The sequence below is a fragment of the Zingiber officinale genome, chromosome 4B (assembly GCF_018446385.1).
Source record: "Zingiber officinale cultivar Zhangliang chromosome 4B, Zo_v1.1, whole genome shotgun sequence".
Classification (NCBI taxonomy): Eukaryota; Viridiplantae; Streptophyta; class Magnoliopsida; order Zingiberales; family Zingiberaceae; genus Zingiber; species Zingiber officinale.
The window spans coordinates 35150392-35173396 of NC_055993.1; the positions used below are offsets into that span (position 1 = coordinate 35150392).

Sequence of the window (23005 nt, forward strand, 5' to 3'; positions counted from 1 at the left end):
AAATAGATTAAGTTTCGATCAACATTATCAAAATCTAAATAAGAAAAAGTATACCAAGGAGAAAAGGACTCTTGAGCCATGGGAAAAGGCAAGGAATACAAAGAAGAACCAGTACTGAGTTAGATCGTGAGAGGGGAAAATCTGTCAAGTGAAATTGCCAGAGAGCAGGTTGAAGAAGACGAAGTGCAATTGATTTGTTTCTGCATCGTTTAGGGTTTTTAAACATAAGCCACAAGATATGGTTCAACCATAGCCGTTGGATCAAGAAGTCATGTTTACAAGAGATTGTTGATTTATAGGGGAGAAGTGTCGTTGGTTCATACGGAGAGGCATGCGTTAGCGGTCACTTCAAAAAATGTATTAGTGGGACACGTGGCATCCACCCATAAATAAAAACTTATGATGGATACGACGACAGAATCATTACGCTGAAAAACGTCTTCTCACGTATCAATGGTGCTATACTAGATGTGTCTTAGGGGGTGTCAATTCGGGTGGGTCGGGTCGGGTTGAGTTTTTTTTTTAACCCAACCTGAACCCAACCCGAATCCAAGTTCAATCCAAAACACCTAAACCTGAACCCGATCAACCTGAACCCGACCCATATAACCCGAAAATCTGATTCAAAATGACTTTTTTGGGCTATTTTCCCTATAATTCTTCACTTTTATCTCAATACTCCATCATTATCGTACAAACATGATATTAATATACATAAAAACATCTAAATTTTTAAAATATAATTTGATTTAACCCTAAAAAACCCCACAAAAGCCTATATTTAAGTCAACCCGGGTCAATCCGAACCTGACCCGATTCAACCTGAAAATTTTTAACTCTCCAACCCTCCAACCTGAACCCAACCCGAACCCGAAAATGTCCAACCTGAACCCAACCCGAACCCGAAAATGTCCAACCTGAACCTGATTTTTTCGGGTCGACTCGGGTTGGGTCGTCGGGTCGGGTTCATTTTTGACAGCCCTATGTGTCTAGCAGCCAACATGCATTTTTCTAAGAAAAATAGTTAAGTGTAGTATTAACGGACGAGTAGGAGCACATCCCTTAGATCAAAATAGTAAGTTGGGTGATCAGATGAAAATCAGACTTGGGTCTAGTCAGTCGGCTACAAATCTCCTTCAACTAGACTTAAAGAGGTGGCTAGCGATACAGGATGTTATGGGTGGACCTAGGTATGACGTGGCAATCAAAGTTAAGGTGACATGACAGTCAAAGTCAAGAGGAGATGGCAACCTGTGTGTCATTCTCCACGAGGCTTTGTTATTCACCCATCGCTAAAGCCTTTAGTACGAGGGCAGTTGGCCTATGAGCTAGTCAGACTTAGGGAACCTAGCACCCAATTCTTGTATTAAGACATCTATTATATATCCAACCAATCCATAGCCGACTGAGTTTAGGGATGTCTAACTTACTGTAGATCCATCTGGTCATACGTCCGACCAGAATAAGGGGGCGTAGCTTCCCATTCAGTATAAGTCTTTCAACATATGATCGATCGATCCTATGGGTTTTCTCACATGCCAGTCTTCCTTCATATAGTCTGCCAGTAATAGCTCCGATCAGATTTACACAACTTAGCATGCCTGTCTCTTATATATACAGAAGATAAGTGTAAAGAAACTCTCCTTATAAACTCACTCGAACTTCAAGATCTTAGGTTTTCGCTTCAAAGGAAAGTTTTGTCTCATATGGATGATCAGCTTAAAGTACTGATCAAATTTTCAGGGACTCAGTTCCCCATTCCTTAGAGGCAAGTATCCCAGTATATGGTTGGTCGGCTAAATAACCAACCTAATCTAGGGGACTTAGCTTCATATTTCTTCTAGAACATATCTCCAACACCGCCCAGTGCATAACTGAGCAGCTTAAGGAAAGGACAGATATACAGTCGACCGATTTATAAATCCGGCCGAGATATACTCAGCAAATAATATAGTCAAAGAATCACAACAACCTGTTAAAATAACAAGCATTTGTTAGAGAATATTTCTTTATTATAATATGAGCATTTGCTAGAACCTTCTTCGAAGGTGATTGCATTTCCCATCAGCTAACAACTTATGACAGCATATTCCTTCAACCACCTCATTAATAGTGTAAGTTACAAAAGACAAAAGAGGTGCACATATGGGTAACAGAAGATTCCTCGAATGGTTACTATACATCGCGCAGGTTGTATGCCTTCCCTGACTTGACAACCTTTAACATTCTCTTCCACTTCATGATTACGGAAGTTATGAGAAGTGGTATATAAAGGGAGTTCTCTTCATTGGCAAGGTACACACACCTTACGATAGTCTTACTCATACGCATGCATTCTTCTATTCTTCTCTCCATTGGTCCTCTCGGACATCGTACCGACTTGAGCCTTAGAGGGCCTTTGTCAAGGACCCCTTCCTTGATTTTCAAGCACTAACATTCTGTTGGCTCATTTGAGTGTGTGCAAAGAAGAGATAGACACCCAAAGCTCTTTTCCTATTCCAGTTCATCACCTTTTTCTCCTTTGTGAAGTTTTCTGCCAGTTAACTATATCGCCATCTACCCATCACGTCATCTCTCAAGTTTTCAGATAGGATCATATATCAAAAGGGAAGAAAATGTAAAGTTTAAATTAGAGCCGTTTATATTACCACTAAATGCTTAAATAGGTACTCGATTAATTCTAGGATAGACGGTATATTCTCACATTCTACTTATCAAGTAAATCGAGAAATTAAAAAGTGTTTGAGATTATCCCTCCAGTCTGGCTAACGTCCTTAGGTTTGTCATCCTATTGGAGGAAAATGGCATGCAATACGTCGTAGTTAAGATTCAAACCTTAGGTATCTAGTTAACCGTTGTTCGTTATTGTATCTGACTACTATACCTGTTGGTTGCTACTCGGAATATTGTATCGGTTCCCCTGTATAAAAATTTTGTACAAGTCCTGAACATTTCCTAACAACCTATTGTGTTATATAGAAATTAAATTAGGAATCGCAAACAGAACTTAACATTATTGATTCCAAATTCAATTTATCTGTTCTTAGAGGTTTAGACTTGGATCACAAACGATGCTTAACATTCTTAATCCAAATCCACCTATGTTACAAATTTGATTAAATATTTATTTCAGAGATCGGCTTCCGGTTAAACGTGGCGAGGCATTAGGCCTTCTTGGTTATGAGATCATCCACCACTTCCTAGACAAAGCCTTTCAACGAAATTCAATATTTAATCTCCTTATAGTAATCCTAGGTTTAACCAATAAGAACAATCGAATCACAAGATCGAAAAAAAATAAACACAAATTCGAATAATAAATCTGAAACCTAGAAACGTTAGCCTCTTGTGTTTGGTATTTCAAAATCCGTACAAAGAAAACTAGTATGATGCAGAACAAGATAACTAGTTATACCTTTCTTTGTAGCTAATAAACCTCACGATCTTCTATCATATTCCTCTTCTTATCTTGGACGTCGTGTGGGTGACGATCTACTAAGACGAGAATCCACCCAAGCTTCCTTCTTCTCCAAGCAAGTTTCGACCACCAACAATCTTCAAGAGATGAAGAACTTTTGGCCACCAACCAAGTTCCAAGGGATGCTAAGAAACAAAGCCTCCTATCTCTCTTTCTTCCTCTAACAAAATCCGGCCACCACCAAGCTCCTTGATATGAAGATGCCGCCGGCCACACAAGAAAGAAGAATAGGAGAGGAAGAGGAAGAGCGGGCCGACCACCACCAAGGAAGAGAGGAATAATAGAAGATATATTGTTGTTGTGAGGTGAGGCACCTCTACCCTCTCTTTTATATTCCTTGGTCTTGACAAATAAGGAAAGTTTTATTAATACTTCTTTAATTTCCTTGCCAATGAAAGGAAAGTTTAATTAAAATTCCTTTTATTCTATTATGTGGTCGACCCCTACAACTCCTCCATACAAGGAAAGTTTTAAATACAAAATTAAAACTTCCTAATTTGTTTCCAAAAATTTTTTAAAATAAAAAATTCTCTTTAAAAATTCCCTTCATGGTTGGTTATAAAAGGAAACTTTTATAAATTAAAATCTCTCTATTAAAACATGTGAATGATTACAATAAGGAAAATTTTCTCCAAAATTAAAATCTTCCTTTCAATCTACAAATAAGGAAAAATATCAAACCTTTCTCTTAATCTTTTGTAGAAACTATAAAAGGAAAGATTTAATTTTAAAACTCTCTTTTAAAACCAAGAGGATGGTTACAAAAAAAAGGAAAGTTTTATCAAAAATTAAATCTTCCTTTTAACTACAAATAAAGAAAGATATCACACCTTTCTCTTAATCTTTTGTAGAAAGCTATAAAAGGAAAGATTTAAATTTTAAACTCTCTTTTAAAACCATAACTTCCACATAAGGAAAGATTTTAAAATAAACTTCTTTTATTTTTTATGTGGCCGGCCACCTATGCTTGAGCTCCAAGCTAGGGTCGGCCACCACTTGGTCTATCCAAGGCTTATCTTGGCCGGCCCTTGCTTGGGCTCCAAGCTTGGATTGGCTGGCCACCTTAGGATGGGTAAGAATGTGGGTATGGGTGGGTATAAGACTTTATAAATAAGAGGCTACAACAGGGACCGAGAGGAGGAATTGGTTTTGCTCTCCCGATGAACTAGAGCTTCCCGTGTTCGCCCCGAAAACCCAACTTGAGTTTATCAATAATATCTCATTCCACTAAAGAGTTATTATTGAACTACCGCACCAATCCCATATTACTATATGCGCTCTTTTTTATCATGAGTGTGTTAATCTCCCTGTGTTTAAGATATTGAATGCCCACTAATTAAATGAGTTACTGACAACTCACTTAATTAATATCTAGCTCCAAGAGTAGTACCACTCAACTTTATTGTCATGTCGGACTAAGTTCACCTGCAGGGTTTACATGACAATCCTTATAAGCTCCTCAAGGGGACATCATCAACCTAGATTACTAGGACACAGTTTCATTCTATAATCAACAACACATCATATAAATAATATCATTTCCCAACTTATCGGGTCTATTGATTTAACGAGCTAAATCACACCCTTTGATAAATTAAAGAAATAAGTATTAAGTATATGTGCTTGTTATTATATCATGATTAAGAGTAGACACTTTCATAATAACAGATGTATTGTTCTTTTATATAGTCAGTATAAAAAGAAATTACCTCAAATGGTCCTGCTCAATACACACAGAGTGTACTAGTGTAATTTTATAGTCAAGATAAACTAATACCAAATTATACTACGACTATTCCAATGGTTTGTTCCTTTCCATCTTAGTCGTGAGTAGGAATGACAATGGGGCGGGGCGGGGGCGGGTTTACTATTCCCATCCCCGCCCCCGAATTTTATCCCCGTCCCCATCCCCACCCCCATACCCGATTTTTCCTAATCGGGGAATCCCCGACCCCGACCCCACGGGGATTAAATCCCCATCCCCGGCCCCGTCCTCGATTTTTTAATCGGGGAATACCATCCCTGTCCCGACCCCCAACCCCATCCCCGATTTTAGAAAAAAATTATATATCATCTCATTTTAAATAATATAACAATACAATATATTCTCAAAACACCAATTACAATAATATAACAATACCATCCTTTTTCAAACCAACATAAGTTTAATTCTTTAATCTGTCAAACAAAGCTAATGAAATAGTATAATGATGTTTAAAAAAAAGGATTAATATTCCAGAATTTAAGGAGCAAAATCCACTATCAATAAACAAAGCGATCAAGGTCCAAACAATGCATATGTAACAGGTGCAAAATACATAGCATTGTCAAGTCTAGTCTCAAGAATCATATGAAGGTCTAAACAATGCATATACATCAGGTGCAAAATACATAGCATTGCCAAGCCTTAGGGATCACCAAAACATTTGCCCTGCCACTGCTCTCTCCCTTCTCTAACTCATTCCTTGCCTTCTCGTTCTCTAAAAGCCTGTAAACAATATTACAGGAGTAACAAAACAAAATCAATTCAGATATCAATAAAAGCGTGACAAGATCACCAAAACATTTTTTTTACTAGAATAAGCATAAAAAAGAAATCACACTGTTACATTGAGTAACAAGAGAATGCATCTTGTTCAAGATCATGGTACCACTTGCGCCTCATGTGCGACAACCTAGCAGATTCGACAAAAGATCACACAACGGAGTATATGGCAAATGCAGTCTACATATCGATTAATAAAAACATGGTTTTCCATGTGGCATGCATCATATGATCACACATTTTTGTGTGAAAAGATAAATCAGATATATCAAAATATACCTATTTTTGTATATATTAGTCATTTTTATTGATATAAATATTTTTAAAACTGATCATGTATACCCACATATTTTATATGCACTATATGGGTTGACCACATATTGGCTATTGCCTGCATTAGCTTTTTCACTTCTTACTCAAGATCAAAGGCTTTCTTCATTAATGCTACAACTAATGATAGTCCAACTAATGTGTGATGAACTTCAAAATATGGACTCTCTTAGCCAATTGACACAGAACCAGACAATGATACAAAGAGGAGAAAGATAATTGCACATACGACAGGAACAATTCTAGAGGAAGGAGAAACATGAGAAGAAAGCAAAGAAAAAGCAAATAGAAGAATTCCAAGTCTATAAGAGAACTAATATTATCCTTTTCTACCTGTCTCATCGTACCTCAGCTTGGTATCAGAGTTGCTTTTTGCAACACCAACATTACTATATAGTTCACGAATCAAAAATCCAAAAATTCCTAGTTAGGTAAGTGTTGCCATATGTACTTCCTCTTAAGTTAGATAAGAGTTGTGCGTCAAAGATAATTCGCAGCGACAGGAGAAAGCATGAAGTTTTTTATAATCATGTCCTTTGATCCTGTTTGGAAGCTGAGAAGACGAACCTGCCGGTGTGACGTGTCTGGAAGGTTGACCGCATCCCCATGACCCGGTTGATGAGCTGTCCTCTACGTTGACCAGATCGTCAGAAGTCCTCCTTCGGTCAACTGTACCTGCATCCAGCGACCGGGTCGCCCCGGCCTCTGGTACCTCGGTGCTCGAGGCGAATCCCACAGATATATAAGTAACCGCATAATAATATAGCAATAAAATGAACAGATACCGAGTATGAGAACGTACCCTGGCCCAGGGGGGCGCCCTCGGATGGATGGATGAGCTGGTTCCGGCGAGGTGGATGAATGCAAGTCGGTCGGGCAGCCGAATCCGCGGGCGATAACTCGGAATCCAGTGCGGCATGGATCCAAAAGATGGCACGTAGGCCGGGATACCACAACGGCTCGCAGACCGGAACTCGGCACGCAGGCCGGATAAGCCCAATAACCCACAATGATGATAATGATGCAAAGAGTAAAATACCTCGGCGCGATGGCCGGAATTACTCAAATAGTACCAAGCTGCGGCTACCTAGAAGGTGACGGTATCTACTAAAAACAGCGGCAGTAGACGCGTGAGGGCGCTGTTGCGGCTGTGGTCGCGGCAGGCGACGAGGCGGAGAAGCCGAGGAGCCACGAGTGCTCCGTCTGCGGGCTCGAGTTCGCCGTCGGCCAGGCGCTGGGCGGACACATGCGACGCCACAGGGTGCCGGCGTCGTCGTTGTTTGAGCGCGGCGCGGAGGCGGCGGCGGTGGAGCGGGAAGGGATGAGGGGAGTGGTCTTGGACTTGAACTTGCCGGCGCCGCTGGCGATCAGCGTCGTCGATCTCAAACTGGGGTTGGGATGTCGGGAGGCTCCTGCCGGCGAGAGGAGAGGGAGAGAGGTTCTTCCCATGTGCGGCGGCGGAATCCCCCCAAAAACGCGAGCAAGCCTCCTTTTTTTTGCTGTGAACGTCGCTTCCCAAAAAAACCCCTCAGCCCTAGCAATCCTCAATCCCCAAAATGCCCCTGACCACTTCTCTATTTACTTCTCATGCCCTAATTTACCTCCGGATCACAAGCCTCCCCCTCGAGTCTAGTCGAAGGAGGTGCAAGTCCGACTGACTAGACAAGTCTATCGCAAAGAGTTGAATCACTCTCGATGTCAAAGCCAAATCGCTGAACCAATAATATAATGTCGCTCGAGCGGTCGCTATAATAGTGGTGTCGAATGAGATAGTAATCAAGCCGAGCGGATCAAGTCGATAATCGGCCCGAGGCCGAGCGAACGACAAAACATCAAATGAGCGGCAAAACAACAAGCGCATGGCGAGTGCAAGCATAGCAGACCGAACAACACGCTGGACAACAAGTAGACCGAGCGGACGAGCGATGCCTAGTACGCGACCATGAAGATACCGACCGGATGATCGAAGTGCAGTCAATCGGATGGATAGATGCCAGACGAACGCTGTCGTGCGAGCGATCGAAATGATGCCGATCGGATGGATAGATGCTAGACGGACGCTGTCGTGCGAGCGATCGAAATGATGCCGATCGGATGGATAGATGCGGGGCGGGCGATGCCTTGCGTGCAACCGGAATGATGTCGATCGGTCGGATAAATGCCGGGCGGACGATACCGCGCGTGCAACCGGAATGATGTCGATCGGTCGAATAAATGCCAGGCGGACGATACCGCGCGTGCGACCGGAATGATGTCGATCGGTCGAATAAATGCCAGGCGGACGTGCGACCGGAATGATGTCGATCGGTCGGATAAATGCCGGGCGGACGATACCGCGCGTGCGACCGAAATGATGTCGATCGGTCGGATAAATGCCGGGTGGACGATACCGCGCGTGCGACCGGAATGATGTCGATCGGTCGGATAAATGTCGGGCGGCGACGACTGCTCGACCCCGAACGGGGGAGATAGATGATCATGAATCTGGTCTGTGACCAGTGAAGGCCGCTCAACCCCGAACGGGGGATATAGATATATGATGTGCTGGTCCGCTGAACTGGTCCGAAACCGGTGATGATCGCTCGTATATAATCCTCCCGGCCGATCGGCTCGGGGGTCTTCGCCATCGAGCCCGTAGCAGCTACAGGCTCGTATATAATCCTCCCGGTCGAACGGCTCGGGGGTCTTCGCCATCGAGCCCGTAGCAGCTACGGGCTCGTATATAATCCTCCCGACCGAATGGCTCGGGGGTTTTCGCCATCGAGCCCCTGGCTCGTATATAATCCTCCCGGCTACTCGGCTCGGGGGTCTTCACCATCGAGCCCCTGGCTCGTATATAATCCTCCCGGCTGCTCGGCTCGCCATCGAGCCCCTGGCTCGTATATAATCCTCCCGCTGCTCGGCTCGGGGTCTTCGCCATCGAGCCCGTGGTCGATATACCTCCGGCCGAACGGCTCGGGGCCTTTGCTTGAGCCTGTGGCTCGGATATAAACCTCCCGCCAAGCGGCTCGGGGCCTTCGTCTTGAGCACTGGCTTGGATATAAACCTCGGCCGCGGCTCGGGGCCTTTCTTCGAGCACGTGGCTCAGATATAAACATCCGGCGAGCGGCTCGGGGTTCGCCTTCGAGCACGTGGCTCGGATATAAACCTCCGGCCGAACGGCTCGGGTCTTCGCCTTCGAGCACGTGGCTCGGATATAAACCTCCCGGCGACGGCTCGGGGCCTTCGATCTTCGAGCACGTGACTCGGATATAAACCTACCGGTTGATCGGCACGGGCCTTCGTCGAGTGGCTCGGATATAAACCTCCCGAGCGGCTCGGGGCCTTCGTCTTCGAGCCTAGCTCGATATACCTCTCGGCCGAACGGCTCGGGGCCTTCATCTTCAGCACGTGGCTCGGATATAAACCTCCCGGCCGAACGGCTCGGGGGCCTTCGTCTTCGAGCCTGTAGATCGGATATAAACCTCTCGGCCGATCGGCACGGGGGCCTTCGTCATCGAGCCTGTGGCTCGGATATAAACCTCCCGGCCGAACGGCTCGGGGGCCTTCGTCATCGAGCCTGTGGCTCGGATATAAACCTCCCGGCCGAACGGCACGGGGGCCTTCGTCTTTGAGCCTGTGGCTCGGATATAAACCTCCCGGCCGAACGGCTCGGGGGCCTTGGCTCGAAGAACTACTATAGATCACATAACTAACCGAGAACAAATAACGGAAAGACTGACCTAGGTCATGAGGATAGCAGAACTCTCCGGCGTCGTCCATCTTCACGTTCCAGATCAGGCGCATTCCCACAGACGACGCCATTTTGATCCTGTCGGGAAGCTGAGAAGACGAACCTGCCGGTGTGACGTGTCTGGAAGGTTGACTGCATCCCCATGACCCGGTTGATGAGCTGTCCGCTGCGTTGACCAGATCGTCAGAAATCCTCCTCCGGTCAACTGTACCTGTATCCAGCGACCGGGTCGCCCCGGCCTCTGGTACCTCGGTGCTCGAGGCGAATCCCACAGATATATGAGTATCCGCATAATAGTATAGCAATAAAATGAACAGACACCGAGTACGAGAAAGTACCCTGGCCCAGGGGGGCGCCCTCGGATGGATGGATGAGCTGGTTCCGGCGAGGTGGATGAATGCAAGTCGGTCGGGCAGCCGAATCCGCGGGCGATAACTCGGAATCCAGTGCGGCATGGATCCAAAAGATGGCACGTAGGCCGGGATACCACAACGGCTCGCAGACCGGAACTCGGCACGCAGGCCGGATAAGCCCAATAACCCACAATGATGATAATGATGCAAAGAGTAAAATACCTCGGCGCGATGGCCGGAATTACTCAAATAGTACCAAGCTGCGGCTACCTGGAAGGTGACGGTATCTACTAAAAACAGCGGCAGTAGACGCGTGAGGGGGCTGTTGCGGCTGCAAAAGCGCTCTCTCTCCTGTCTCTCCACGCGGGCGGCGATTCATGGGCGATCAGCCTTCGCGGGCGAGCGGCGATGGCTGCCGGCGCTGCCAAAGCGCCGGCGCCGGCCCCCCTGTCGCCGGAGCATGCTCCCGGTCAGTGTACGCGGCGACGATGGAGGTGTGCGACCATCGCCGGCGACGTGTGCGATCGGCGACGTTGCGGGTCTCTCCATGGCGACAGATCATAGTTCGCCCGATGATGGCTTTGGCCGGAGGAGAAAAGAGAGCCCTGTCGGGAGGCTCCTGCCGGCGAGAGGAGAGGGAGAGAGGTTCTTCCCATGTGCGGCGGCGGAATCCCCCCAAAAACGCGAGCAAGCCTCCTTTTTTTTGCTGTGAACGTCGCTTCCCAAAAAAACCCCTCAGCCCTAGCAATCCTCAATCCCCAAAATGCCCCTGACCACTTCTCTATTTACTTCTCATGCCCTAATTTACCTCCGGATCATCCTTTATAAAGGGGATCTGAATCATCAACCGCCTACTGAGAAATGAATCATCACACATATTCCGAGCGTGAAAAAATAGATAGCCACAAATCGCAGCATGAATCAAAACATGGCACAGACAAAAATCTGATGACTAAAATAACCAAGACAAAATAGAAATGATCCGAAAGGAAAAAAACGAGATCGGCACATAATACTAGGCAATAATCTCAAAAACAATTAGAAAACAATTCTAAATTCTATGGAGTAATAGGGAACAATCTCTAAGAGATTAAATTATTATCAGAATATATTCTTGAAACTGATAAAAAGGGGAGTAATTCTAACATTCTATGGAGTTGATGTCTGTGACTATGCGTGAGCATGACTCCGACTCCTACAAAATAATAAGACATATAGAAAAAAAGATTAATTAAATTTAAAACACTTTAATACAATAATAAAAAAACTTACCTCAATATCAGTATCATTGTCAAACTTTTGATCCTTTGAAATTGTAGAATCTAATAAGACAAAATAAATAACAAATATTTTAATGAAAAATAATAAAGAAATAGAAACAATTTCATTTGAAAACTATTTAATACCTTGAATTTCACTCCATAACCAATCTCGAGCACACATCAAAGCCTCAACAGTTTTAGAATGAAGTTTACTACGGTGAGCATTTAAAACTCTCCCACTAGTACTGAATGTTGATTAGGAAGCAACGGTTGTCACGGGAATGGCCAACACATCCTTAGCAATATCATGCAAAATGGGATATTTGATCCCATTTGTCTTCCACCAACATAAGATATCAAACTCACTTGTTCTTGGTAAAAGAGACTCTTCTAAATAATAATCCAAGTCTGACTTATGTTCAGTACTAGTATTAGAATCCATGAACATCTCAAATTTATCAGCATAACTACCACGCTTAGGAAGTGGAGGCCTTAAAGAAGAAGATTGTGAATTTTTCACTTTCTGCGATTGTTTGGATTTCTTCTCATACTCTTCAACCATGTCACACAACTTTTTCTTTAGTTTTTCAATCTCATACGAAGACATATCACCATAAACAAGAGGATAATAGAATTGAACTGTCTTCATCTTGTACCTCGGATCTAAAATACTCTCAATTGCCAATAAACAATTCATTATGTTCCAATACTTTTCAAATTTTACTTTCATATTTGTTGCCATTGTTTTCACCAAATTATCATCCGAGAGAAGCCAATCACCAATTGCCAACTTAATATCGCAAATAGTTGAGAAGAAAAGATTTATAGTGGGATACTTGGTCCCCGAAAACAACTCTGTGGCATCAAAAAACATCTCCAATTTGGAAGAAATATCTCTCACTTTTGACCAATCTTCTTGTGTGGGAACTCTTTTATATAAAGTCTCACGTTGTTTCAAGTGAGCAAACACAGCTCCATATTCCAATGCAGTGTTAAGTATTAAATATGTAGAGTTCCATCGTATTTTGCAATCAAGTTCTAGTTTCTTTGTGCTTGGAACCTTTAATTGTCGAGCTGTTTCAATAAATTTTTCATCTCTTTTTGGTGTTGCTGTCCAAAATGCAACACTATAACGAATTGTTTCAATGCTATCACTGATTAATTCTAGTCCATCCCTCACAACTAAATTCAAAATATGGGCACAACACCGCATGTGAAATAATTTTCCTTCTAAGATAAGTGAACTCGGAGGAAGCTTGTCCAGAATAAGCTCAATCATAGCATCATTAGTTGTGCAATTATCAACGGTTAAAGTAGATAACTTACGATCCAAGTTCCAATTCAAGAGGCAATCAACAAGTGCATTTGCGAGGACCTCAGCAGTATGTGGACACGACACATATATAAACCTAGTAGAAAAAGAAATATAATACATTGTAATGATAATAGTAATATTATTAATGGTAAATGCAAGTATAAAGTTAATGAGAAAAAAATTTACCTGACAAGCCGACTTTGTAATTTCCATGAAACATCGATGAAGTGTGAAGTGATGGCCATGAATCCTCTTTTTTGATTACTTGCCGTCCACATATCAGTTGTCAACGCAATCCGACTAGCATTTAAGTCTAAGAATTTCATTGTTTTATTTCTTTCATACTCAAATATCTTCATGATGTCTGTCTTGATTGTGTTTCGGGAAACAACTTTAAATATTGGTTGCAATGCATAAAAGTATCTTCTAAAGCCAACATGATCAACCATATATAATGGGTACTCATGCAATATAATCATATTTGCAAGCTCTGCCCTTGCTTGATCTTGGTTGAAATGGTATGTCCCAAGCTGCGTTGTCCCATCATTGGATTTTGTTGGCTGCAATAGAGATTGTTGTATGGTCTTCTATTTTTTGTGCAAGCATGTTTTCATGTGGTCAAGTAAATGCTTGGTACCATTCTTAGTTTCACCACCAAAGGTCTTCTTACAATCATTGCAGACCGCTTTCCATTTTCCTTCAATTAATTTTTTCTCAAAATGATCTCATGCAATAGATCTAAATTTTCTTTTCTTTTCTTTTCACCATTTGCACCCGAAATTTCAACATCTAAAGTGTTATTTAGAGTTGTTTCATTTACCTCGATTGGAACACTCTCATTTTGCGAATGCGATTCAGTCACCGCATGAACTTCACTTCCCACAGTTGGAGTAGTTAGCATAGCACGCTCAACCTCGTTATCATTAATTTCCATCTGAAAGGATATATCATAATATCAAAAAAATCATATTCTACTTATCCACATAATCCCTACATTAATAAAACAAGGTAATGTTATAGATGAGTTTTTTTTAGGAACATACTGTTAAAGAAAAGTCTTCTTAATTGATTGATATCCTTAATCATTATAAAAGCAGCACAATCTTAATCTATCAGAGAGTATATATCCTTAATTAATTGTCTTCTTTTATCAGACAAGTAAAAGAGAAAAAAAGACATCGCTAGTTCACTATCTCTGCCAGGCTTATTTACGTTCTTAACTGTGAAACACCGATTCTAATGAGTAATGACTTTGACTAGCAAGTGTTGATGACAAAAACTTGAAATATGGCTCACCTCACTGACAATGGGAAGTGTTGATGACATACAAGGATCGGAGGATGTGTAAGTTGAGTCGTTGACGATGTTGATAGATCACAGAAGACTAGAGCAAAGATCAAACTTGGACGGGAGGTAGGGAGAGATCATCGATGACGGGGGCGGCGTCGACAGAGATCGATGCGCGAAGGCTGAATGGCGAAGGGACGACGTCGACGAAGGGAGCTGGGAACGGCGTCGGCGAAGATTGATGCGAAGGGACAGCGTTTGCGAAGGGACGGCGTCAACGAAGGGACGGCGTCAGCGTCGGTGAAGGGACGGCGTCGGCGAAAGGAGCGACGTCGGGGAAGATGGATGTGCGAAGGGACGGCGTAGAAATGTGTCGAATAGCGGCATAGGGTTAAGGGTTTCCTCACTTCCTGTTTAGTTTATTTTTATCTCATTTTTATTTATTATTATTATTATTATTAAACCGGGGTGGGTTCGGGGATGGGGATAGCATACCCATACCCGCTCCGGTTTAATTTCGGGGATTTTAAAAATTCCCGAACCCGAACCCATACCCGAATTAACTCCCCAAACCCGCCCCCGTTTCGGGTTTTCCCCACGGGGCCCAAAACCCATGGGCAAAATTGTCACCCCTAGTCGTGAGCTACTTTTTATAATTTATAAGGAACTGATAATATGATATTCTGTGTGTGACACCACACACCATGTTATCTACAATATAAGTTAATTGAACAACTACACTTAACATATAAATGTAGATATTTGACCAATATGATTCTTTATTTCAAAATAAATGTTTATAAAAAATTAGGTTTTTAGTATACACTTTAATAATATCAAAACCCAGAGGTGCTTAAATGAGTTTTTAATAAAATAAAAAGAGAGATATTGTTGATACAAGGATAACAAATGGTCAAATTTGACTTAATGATTTTGATATTTGGCATAAGATTTAAAATAGATTATTGTTATGTTTGGTGACGTATTCATTAAGGCTGCGTTTGGTAGCATGTAATCTACCTTGTAATGTAATCCAGATTACATTACAAAATCGATTATTTTGTTTGGTTTGATTTAAAACTTGTAATGTAATGTAATCTGGATTACAAAAGGTAGTGAAGAATTGTAATCTGGATCACAAAGCAAATGCTATGTAATCCGATTACATTACGAGGTCATTGTTTCACCAAACTTTAAATGCCGAATATATCCCTAGTCTGTTGTCGACCGCCGCCCACCACCTGCCACCGGTCGCCGGCCGCCGCCGGTCGCCGGCCGCCGGCCGCCGCCGGTCGCCGGCCGCCGCCGGTCGCCGGCCGCCGCCGGTCGCCGGCCGCCGCCGGTCGCCGGCCGCCAATATCCTATGACTTCGGCCGGCGGGCGCTACATCGCTGTCGGAGCTTGCGGTCGCCGCCGGTTGTTGGCCGTCGGCCGGCCACCGGTCGTCGGCGGCCGGCCGGTCGTCGGCCGCTAGTTGTCGGCCGGTCGTCGGCTGCCGCCGATCGCCGGCGGCGGTGAGCAGCGGTGGTCGCCGGTCGACGATGGGCAGCAACAGATTAGGGGTATATTGACATTTAAATTCTTGTTAAACGATGACCTGCCGATGGCTGGCGCAAATTCCGGTAGAGGTGTGGCGACCGTCGATAGAGGTCACAGGATATTTTTGTCATTTTATAATAATATGAATTACATTTCTTATAAAAAATAATGGACACCAAACAAAATAATGTAATCACATTTGTAATCAAAGATTACATACATTACATTACCAAACGTAGTAATGTAATCAAGATTACATTACATTACAAATTTGATTACATTACAAGCTAGATTACATTACACCCAATCAAACGTAGCCTAAGTGTACATATATACAAACGTAGCCTAAGTGTACATATATACACTGCTTGACAAGCTCATGGGTGCTGAGATTGAGGAAGCTCCAGTAAGTCAAAATTAATTTGATTTAGAGGAAGACCTAAAGATAAGGTCGCTTACTCTTAGCAAGTGGAAGAAGTTAGAAGGACGTTCCTGGTGGACGAGGAATATCCAAAGGCAAGGCCTATTCCCAAAGGAATACCGAGAGGTCACTAGCAAGTACAAGAAGTTCTGACGGACAAAAAACAATAGAGAGAGACATGTGAATGTGCGAGATCATGATAAAAAAAAGATAATCGTATTATTTGGTTAGACTAAGAAATAAGGTTTTTCAAGATTGTAGCCGATGATTTAATTGACTAGTAGTTAAGTTTAGTTGACTAAACAAGTAAGTTGACTGAATATGACAATCGGTAAAAAGATATTGTGATCGACATTTTAGTCGACTAAAATTAAAGACAACAATTGGGTGAAGCGTATCCAAGCTCAATTTGAAAGTTATATATAGAGGGGTAAGGGGAACTAGACAACAACTTTCGAAAGCTATCATTCTACTATAATTTCACTACTCCAATCGTCATTATTATTTTATTTATTGTCTTTTATTTTTATGGATTAAGGTCTTTACATTGAAGCTCTAGCTTTTGTTATCCATTCTTTTATTTTATATTTATTAAAAAAAAATGTATGAAATTTCTACACCTCTAATAAGGAGAAAAAATTGTGAAATTTTCAAGGGATGACTCACTTTACGAATCTATAGCATATGAAATAGAATCTAATAGAATTTTTCAAACCATATTAAACTTTTTTGTTAACATTGCTTCATTGTTTTTATTATTCTATTTTGTAACTAAAAATATGTGTTATTTGGATAGTAGTTGCAATAGTTATATTGTTGGTACAATGATTCCTAGTTAGTTGAGTTCGAATTAGGTATTTTGATATGGGTTTAAATTAGGTTTATTCTATGTTTTCGATATATACATTAAGTGTGCAAGAGCCTAGTAGGTTGTACATAGAGCTTGAAAAGTTTATAAGGGAGAAATTATTAATGCAATGATGCCCTAAATAATTGAGTTTGATCAAAATCTTGATAGATTAATTTGCACATGGAGCTTGGAAACTCATGGCATGAGGTTGAGTTATGTTGACAATTATTTGACACAACCAAATTGAGGTATGCATGAAGGAGATGAACTATTTAGGTGAAGAATGATGCATGAAGTTCTAAACTCAACTCAATACATTTGAAGGATAAGTAACTATTCGGAGATAATTTTGTGTGCAAAGAAGAGATGCAAAGTTCTTAAGTAAGTTAAGATTTTTTTTTCTGAGAAAGGATAATTCTTATTTGAGATAAAGATTCGACCATTAGAATTATCATAGATGATGATTCAATGAATGGAATAACAAAATTTAATTGATTAATCATTGAGTCAATTAAATAGTCGACTTAAATTGATTAGCCATTATGAGCATGCCCCATGAATAGGGTTCTATAGTCACTAAACTAAATTTTTAGATAAATCCAATCTGAGGATATCCGTGAAGTACATTAATAATAATAATAATAATAATAATAATAATAAATCATCAAATCCAACAGCAGCTAAAAGAGTTAGAGCAATAATGCCTCCTCCCCTACTAGGCCCCTTGTTATAAAACATGTTTAAAAAACAAATGAAACATAGATTGTGTACTTAGTTCGTAGGGAAACAAATAGATAATAAATTTAGGAAATAAAATAGAAATCAAAATTATATTGGTGTTTTTTCCCCCTGAAGTGCCCCCGTTTTTTTTTTTTTAAAAAAGAAAGCATCCTACCTTAGTGTCACCTTAGTGTCAGTCGTATATCCAACCATCCTTTAATTTTATTATTTCCCACTTAATTTTTTTAACTAGTCAAACATGTTGGAGCAATCGTAGTTTTTTAGCTATTATAAGATAAATATTAAGTGAGCAAGTTGAATTTGTATTATAACAGTTATGAAATCATAACTGTTACAATGCATATTCCTACCATTTATGTTATAGTTGTTAGTGCAATCATTTTCAGGTCAAAGTTGACAGTTTGACTAAGCTTGAATTGACTCGAGTTTGAGTCTCAATGTTTGATAATATCTATGAGAGAAGTAAGTAGGTCAAGAAAAGATTGGATATTTATTTAGGGAAGTCAAAACTGGAGATTAGACAACGGTAAGTCCTAACAGGAGGTTAGGTAAAAGAAAGTCCAAGTAACTCAAAGAGGATCGCACATTGATAAAAGAAGAAAGCCTTAACTGTAGTTAGGAAAGGGAAAACCCTAACTAAAGTTAGGCAGGGTGAAAGTTTACCTAGTAACTAGTTCTAATTAGAGGTTAGGTAAGAAAAAAATTCAAGTGAATCAAGGATGATCACACTTGGTGATCGGAAGTCCAATGAAAAGTTGGCAAAGAAAAAGTCCAAGTGGGTCAAAAGTAGGACATTTAGCATAAGATGAAAAGTCTAAGTGGGTCAAGGGTTGACCGGACATTTAGTGAAGAAGTCTCAACGAGTCATGGTTGACCGGATATTGGACAAGGGAACCCTAGGCTTAGATCAAGTGAGTTAGATTTGGACAATCCATTATCGATTAACCCTAAGTCAATTGATTAAGGCATTCGATTGGGAAGTTTTGTGAGCGTATAGTGAGGTAGGGAATTAATTAGTTAATCGATTGGGTTAAAATTTAATCGATTGAGCCAATCAATTAATTTATTTTTGCGAGAGTATAAAAAACCTGTGAATCGATTGAGAAAATCGATTAAGTCTTCTCTAATCGATTAGGCTAATCGATTGAGACTTTTTTTACGAGAGAACAGAGAGTTTGAGAATCGATTGACAATTAATTAGGCCATTTTCTCTGACAAACAGAAAACTTCTGAATCGATTGAGGCAATTAATTAGAAGTTGTCGAATCAATTGGTATGACTCACCAATTGATTAGATGTTTGAAAAAGAGTCGTTCTGTAGGTTTGAACGGGCAAATCCTACATGGCAGCATAATCGATTGGGAGACGTCAAAGAATCTTAGAAAAGGATTTTTGTGGACATTTCGAAGGCATCAATTTTATGGCAGTTCTTAAGTTTTAGGTGATAAGTGTTGTTGCAATTTCTAAGCATCAAGAGACTAACCGAAGCAAGAAAAGAGCATGCAAAGTCAGGTTCATGTTGTAAAGTCGTTTTCGATTTCTTTGTAACCTAGTTTGCATTTCTTATTTGTATTTCTCATGCTTAAGCTTGTACGAGGCTTCTCCACCTCTTAGAAGGAGATTTTCATAGTGTATCTGTGAGTGAGGAGAGGACCCTTAGATTAGTCATCTCAAAGAGATAGATACCAAGTAAAATCAAAGATGTTAGTATTATGAAAATCTTCACTTCAAGAATCTGATGCAAATCAAGTTCGATGAAACGATTGAAGCTATTCACCCCCTCTCTAGCTCTCTACGTGTCCTAACAGTAGCAGCTATAAAACTATAGTTACTATAATATAATTTCTACCACCATTGAATGAATTAAGTATGTATTTAATAATTACGAAATCGTAGCTGCTACAATATGTGTATCAACTATAAAATTATAATTGCTATAACATGTTCAATCGATTCAAGATTTTGACGAAAGATAACAGTATTAAATAATATTATAAGATAGTTAGATAATTATACATAATTGAATACTAGGATGGGTGTCATTTTAATAAAAATAAAATGAAATTTCTTTTTGTAAAAAAAAATTAAAATGGAACGCCTATATGAATTAGGAAAAAAATAAGAGTGTTTTTGATTTTACCCTTTTATATTTAATTGGAAAAATTATTAAAAAAATGCACAAATAATATATTAATAATGAAAATTATCTATATATAAAAATAAAGTTTTTTTTATAATTGAAAAATTGTTATTATTATTCTTTTTAAAAATAAAGAAAAAAATATTTTTAATATATATATAAAAATATGTAACGTCATTTTATAAAGCAAATTTATTAAAAATTATTACGGGGAGAGATAAGGATGACCTAATTCGAACGCCTTTCTCGGAATAATGATGCGGCAGCAGTGGCCACGCACCGCCGTAAATGCAAGCTGTTTATTAAAAATTATATCATCCTTGTGTCATAAATGTTCCAGCCACACAATAAAATATGATTATATTCATGTAGATATTTTACTAAATCATGAAATTATTTTAAAATTATTTTATAGTGAACTGTCGAATAAGTAAGGATAGAATTTTTTTATCTAAAAATATATTTTTTTCTATTTTATTATAATAAATTTATCATCCGATAAATTGTACATAATGTGGGGACTCCCAACCACGCTTTAGAGATAACAGAAAAACTCACCAATCCAATAAAGGGGAAAGAAATACTAAGACCCATTTTGTTCCATATAAAATATTATATTTTGTTAAACAAATTATATATATATATATATATATATATATATATATATAGAGAGAGAGAGAGAGAGGGGGGGGGGGGGGGTTGAGGCTCCTTAGATCATCTGAGACATTTTGATCAATTTTTTTTTTTAATTGTGTCAATAAAATTTTATTTTTAGAGGGTAGAGATTGGATTATCCCTCTAGACCCATAACTCTCGCGAGTATTAGACCCATTTTTAAATAAGTTAATAAAATTTTAGTTTAATTTGTTTAAATTATTTGAGAGCATAAACCAATATTAGCATAAACCAATCTAATATGCCCACCTTCAATCGACGACTCTAAATTCAGGTGTAAGAATCTAGACTAATTGAGATTAGTTAAATTATACGCTCTTGCGTTCACTTCTTTAAAATCTTGAAGAGAGATATAGATCATAACTAATGTTTTATAAAGAAAAAACAAGGATCACATCGAATGTATAAGGTTAAGCCAGTGCTACAACCAACATCGAAATAGTTTTCCAGCAAATCCTACTACATGAGCTTCACAAAAGAGGATTAGAAGGTTGTTGGTACAATTAGTTTTATTGTTTTTGAATATCTATATTTAAGGAACTTGGTCAATGGTCGTTGATACGGTGTATGATAGTAGGGTCGGATAGTTGACGTGGTCAGAAGTCAAGTTCACGAGGCGGTCAAAAGTCAAGCCACGGACAGTCAGAAGTCAAACCCATGTAGCGGTCAGAAGTGAAGCCTACGTAATGGTCAGAAGTCCATCCTACGTGGTGGTCAAAAGTTCGGCCTACGTGGTGGTTAAAGGTCCAGATTACAAGGCGGTCTAGGTTGGACATATGCGACATTCAGGGGTTAGACCTATATGGCGAATAGTAATTCGGAAGGTAAGATGTACGATTCAGGACTTACGGGATACAGGTCAGGATTTACAGGACGAGACAGGCAGAACAGGAAATGTGGGTCGGGACATACAATTCAGGACTTATGAGATACAAGTCAGGATATACGGGCCAAGGCATATAGGTTGGGGATATGCAGACTAAGGCTTACAGGTCAGGATTTACAGGATGAGACAGGCAGAACAGGAAATGTGGGTCGAGACATACAATTCAGGACTTATGGGATACAAGTCAGGATATACGGGCCAAGGCATATAGGTCGGGGATATGCAGACTAAGGCTTACAGGTCAGGATTTACAGGATGAGACAGGCAGAACAGGAAATGTGGACCGGGACATACGATTCAAGACTTATGGGATACATGTCAGGACTTACAAACATGCAGAACAGGATATACGGACCCGGACGTATAGGTCGGGATATACGGATCCGGTCGTACAGGTTAGGATAGGCGACCTAAGGCTGGCAGGTTAGGACTAACAAGATAAGACAGGCAGAACAGGAGACACGGATCAGGACATACAGGTTAGGACAGGCAGACTAAGGCTTACAGTTCAAGGTAAGCAGACCAAGGCCAACACACAGATCAAAGCGTACAGGGCAGGACAGGAGGACTAAGGTTTACAATTCAAGGTAAGCAGACTAAGGCTTACACACGGATCAAGGCGTACAGGAAGGCGTACAGGTCAGGACAGGAGGACTAAGGCTTACAGGTCAGGGCTTATAGGATACAGTTCCGGACTTACAGGATAAAATACAGAGTAGGGTCACGCATACGGAATGAGACTTAAGGAACGATAAGTGAAGGCTTCGATTGGCAGGGCGGTAGGCGCAGGTTTGGATCTACCGGAATGGATCGAATGGCAAATACAGGGCTAAACGTACAGATTTGGATTTACCGGACAACAAACACAAGCTAGGGAATGCACTAGGGAATGCAGGTCTGTGTCTATAGGTCAAGATTTGTAGGTACGAAGACCCAGTCTAAGGTTAACAGATCGGGACGAGCATGCACTATACGACAATCAATCCAGGAATCGTAACAACTCGTAAGAGAATAATCACCGCATGTCAGGGAATATGCTAACAGTTTAGGGCTCATTGCCCACTGATCCCTCCTTAGACCTATAGGAAGATGTCATGTGTCATTCACCGCCAGAAAAATCCTGACACTCGACATTCCCTGACACTCGTCAGACTCCAGAAGTACCCACTGTCATATAAAAAGGGAGGCTTCGTCTCTACGCAGGTACTCTCACTCGTCTTTTCACATTGGTGGTTTACTTTTCGTCCTTTTACTGTTCTTATGGGGAAAAAGTACCTGACTTGAACGTCGGAGGGCCTGACCTGGGGACTTTTCCCCTCATTTTTGGTCTCTAACGGCCTAGGTGCTTGTCTAAGTGTGCGCAGGAGATCCCCACCTCGTCAGCCTCATCATCATCTTCCCTCACCCTCCCTCGGTAGTCCTTGCTGGAGGTATAGCGCCAACCATGCAT

At 40.9% G+C, this 23005-nt stretch overlaps 1 protein-coding gene across 1 annotated transcript; it reads right to left on the reverse strand.

Moving 5' to 3' along the window:
- Nucleotides 1–11957: 11957 nt before the first annotated feature.
- Nucleotides 11958–23005, reverse strand: LOC121978196 (zinc finger BED domain-containing protein RICESLEEPER 2-like). The gene is made up of 5 exons (XM_042530573.1): nucleotides 22931–23005; nucleotides 13837–13950; nucleotides 13654–13713; nucleotides 13203–13576; nucleotides 11958–13110 (listed from the first exon to the last, which is right to left on the reverse strand). Exons 1-5 carry the CDS (start codon nucleotides 23003–23005, stop codon nucleotides 11958–11960), a joined length of 1776 nt encoding a protein of 591 aa, XP_042386507.1.

Bases quoted from the DNA above. Each gene is read 5' to 3' on its own strand.
- LOC121978196 (XM_042530573.1), bottom strand. From the start codon at position 23,005: ATGCATGGTTGGCGCTATACCTCCAGCAAGGACTACCGAGGGAGGGTG. The intron at 13,951-22,930 runs GTGGGGATCTCC...ATATCCTTTCAG, and splicing joins ATGATGATGAGGCTGACGAG to ATGGAAATTAATGATAACGA. The intron at 13,577-13,653 runs GTACCAAGCATT...TCTCTATTGCAG, and splicing joins TGGTGGTGAAACTAAGAATG to CCAACAAAATCCAATGATGG.